At 43.1% G+C, this 2,500-nt stretch overlaps 1 protein-coding gene across 5 annotated transcripts in view; it reads left to right on the plus strand.

The window, feature by feature from the left end:
* LOC125028180 (5-hydroxytryptamine receptor-like) overlaps nt 1-2,500 on the plus strand; it is a 207,486-nt gene that overhangs the window by 176,166 nt on the left and 28,820 nt on the right. For all 5 annotated transcript variants that reach the window (XM_047617567.1, XM_047617600.1, XM_047617591.1 and 2 more), the window contains one exon: nt 1,743-1,876. In XM_047617567.1, coding sequence (XP_047473523.1) covers nt 1,743-1,876 — 134 coding nt within the window. The remainder of the gene's footprint in view (nt 1-1,742; nt 1,877-2,500) is intronic.

The following is a 2,500-nucleotide window of genomic DNA, read 5'->3' on the forward strand; positions in this document are numbered from 1 at the left end:
CAAGTAACTTAAGCGTATTAGCAAACATACACACACACACACACACACACACACACACACACACACACACACACACACACACACACACACACACACACACACACACACACACACACACACACACATACACACACACACACACAACTACACACACACACGTACACACAGCTAATTCTTCTCATGCAAAAATCTGGTAAATGTGAATGATTGATAAAATGGAAGAAAGGAAAATTAAATTAACATCTCAGCATAGCATTACTTTTCTTCAATTTCTTCAAAGTGAAGTGATATGAACAAATTGAACAAAGGAAAGATTTAAATACACTTTTATGCTGAATATTTTTTCCCTGTCTTTTTGGGTCTGGTGGGAATAATGTGCTATATTTTCTATATATTTATCTTCTTACTTCTCTAGATTTCTCATCCTTATTCTTATTCATATTTTTCTTTTCCTTCTTCTTCATCTTCTTTTTCTTATTATTATTTTATCTTCCTTGTCTTCTTCTTTATTATCTTCTTCTTCTTTGCTTACTTCTTCAATTTTCTTATTCTTCCTCTACTCCTTATTCTTATTCTTCTTTCTTATTCTTCTTTTCCTTCTTCTTCTGCTTCTTCTTCTTCTTTTTCTTATTCTTCCTCTACTCCTTATTCTTATTCTTCTTTCTTATTCTTCTTTTCCTTCTTCTTCTGCTTCTTCTTCTTCTTTTTCTGTTTCTTCTTATTATCCTTCGTCGTCGTCGTTATCGTCTTGTTCATAATTTGTTATTCCTTCTTTGTTCTTCTTCTTCTAAATCTTCTTTTTTCTTTTTCTTCTTCTTCTAAATCTTCTTTTTCTCCTTCTTGTTCTATTTCGTCTTCTTTTTTCCTTCTTCTTCTTCTTCTTTTTCTTTTTCTTTTTTTTCTTCTTCTTCTGCTTCTTCTTCTTCTTCTTTTATCTATGCCTATTTATCTATCACCTCTTCTCACCTTATCTCTTACTTTAACTTGTTTCGTTTATTCTAATCTAAAATTATTGTCCCGTCTCCCTTCCCTTTCATTACTTCCAGTTACCTGTCACCTAATTTATCACTCTTCTCTTATTGTCTCTTATTTCCCTATTCATGATCATTCTCTCCTTCCCTTTTTATCTATTTTATATGTTAAGTAGTTTTTCTGGTGCATTTATCAACATTCTCTCTCTCTCTCTCTCTCTCTCTCTCTTTCTCTCTTTTATTTTTCTTCCAATTCCTTACTTCGCTTACTTGTCTCTAGTCTCTCTCTCTCTAATTTATACGTGATCTCAAAGCTGCTTTACCTTCTTATTTATCAATAATCACTCTCCCTGTTATATTTCTCCCTTCATACATATTTTGTGATCAATCGTCTGTCTCACTCTCTTCCCAAATTCATTTCTCCCTCCCTTCATCCCACATTCGCTAATTAATCGCTCCTCTCTCTCTCTTCTCTTTTTTCCTTTTCCCTTCCCCCCACATTCATTCACTCACCGTTCTCTCTCTCTCCCTCTCTCTCTCTCTCTCTCTCTCTCTCTCTCTCTCTCTCTATCTATCTATCTATCTATCTATCTATCTATCTGGCTATCTCTCTCTCTCCCTCTCTCTCTCTCTCTCTCTCTCTCTCTCTCTCTCTCTCTCTCTCTCTCTCTCTCTCTCTCTCTCTCTGTCTCTCTCACTCTCACTCTCCATTATTCCCTCCTCTCCTTCTCCGACATTCGCTCACTCACCTTCTCCCCCTCTCTCCCACAGGGAATGTGTTCGTGATCGCCGCTATTCTTCTGGAGCGAAATCTACAGTCCGTCGCCAACTACCTCATCCTTAGTCTCGCTGTGGCCGACCTCCTCGTAGCTGCCCTTGTGATGCCTCTCGGGGCCGTGTATGAGGTAAGAGGGGAATGCGGGGAGGAGGAGGAAAAGGGAAGGAGGAAAGGGAAGCAGGATGGAGGGAGGGGGGGGTGAAGGGAGGGGGGTGAAGGGTGGGAGGGTGGGAGGAAGGGGGAAGGGAGGAGGGAGGATGGGGGAAGGGAGGAGGGAGGAAGGGGGAAGGGAGGAGGGAGGTAGGGGGAAGGGAGGAGGGTGGAAGGGAGGAGGGAGGAAGAAGGAGGTGGAGGAAGGGTGGGGTGTTGTGTATGAGGTAAGAGGAGAATGCGGGGATGAGGAGGAAAAGGGAAGGAGGATGAAGGGAGGGGGGGAGGAAGGGGGAAGGGGGAAGGGAGGAGGGAGGAGGGAGGAGGTTGGACGGGGGAAGGGAGGAGGGAGGAAGAAGAAGGTGGAAGGGGGAAGGGAGGAGGGTGGAAGGGGGAAGGGAGGAGGGAAAAAGAAGGAGGTGGAGGAAGGGTGGGGGGTTGTGTAGGAAATAAGAAGGGAAAGCGGGGATGAGGAGGAAAGAGAAGGGGGATGAAGGGATGGGGAAAAGGGTGGGAGAGCAGGAGGAAAGGGGAAGGGAGGAAGGAGGAAGACATAGGTGAATGCAGGGTGGGGGGTTGTGTATGAGATGAGAGGGAAATG

The sequence above is a fragment of the Penaeus chinensis genome, chromosome 1 (assembly GCF_019202785.1).
Source record: "Penaeus chinensis breed Huanghai No. 1 chromosome 1, ASM1920278v2, whole genome shotgun sequence".
NCBI classification, from domain to species: domain Eukaryota; kingdom Metazoa; phylum Arthropoda; class Malacostraca; order Decapoda; family Penaeidae; genus Penaeus; species Penaeus chinensis.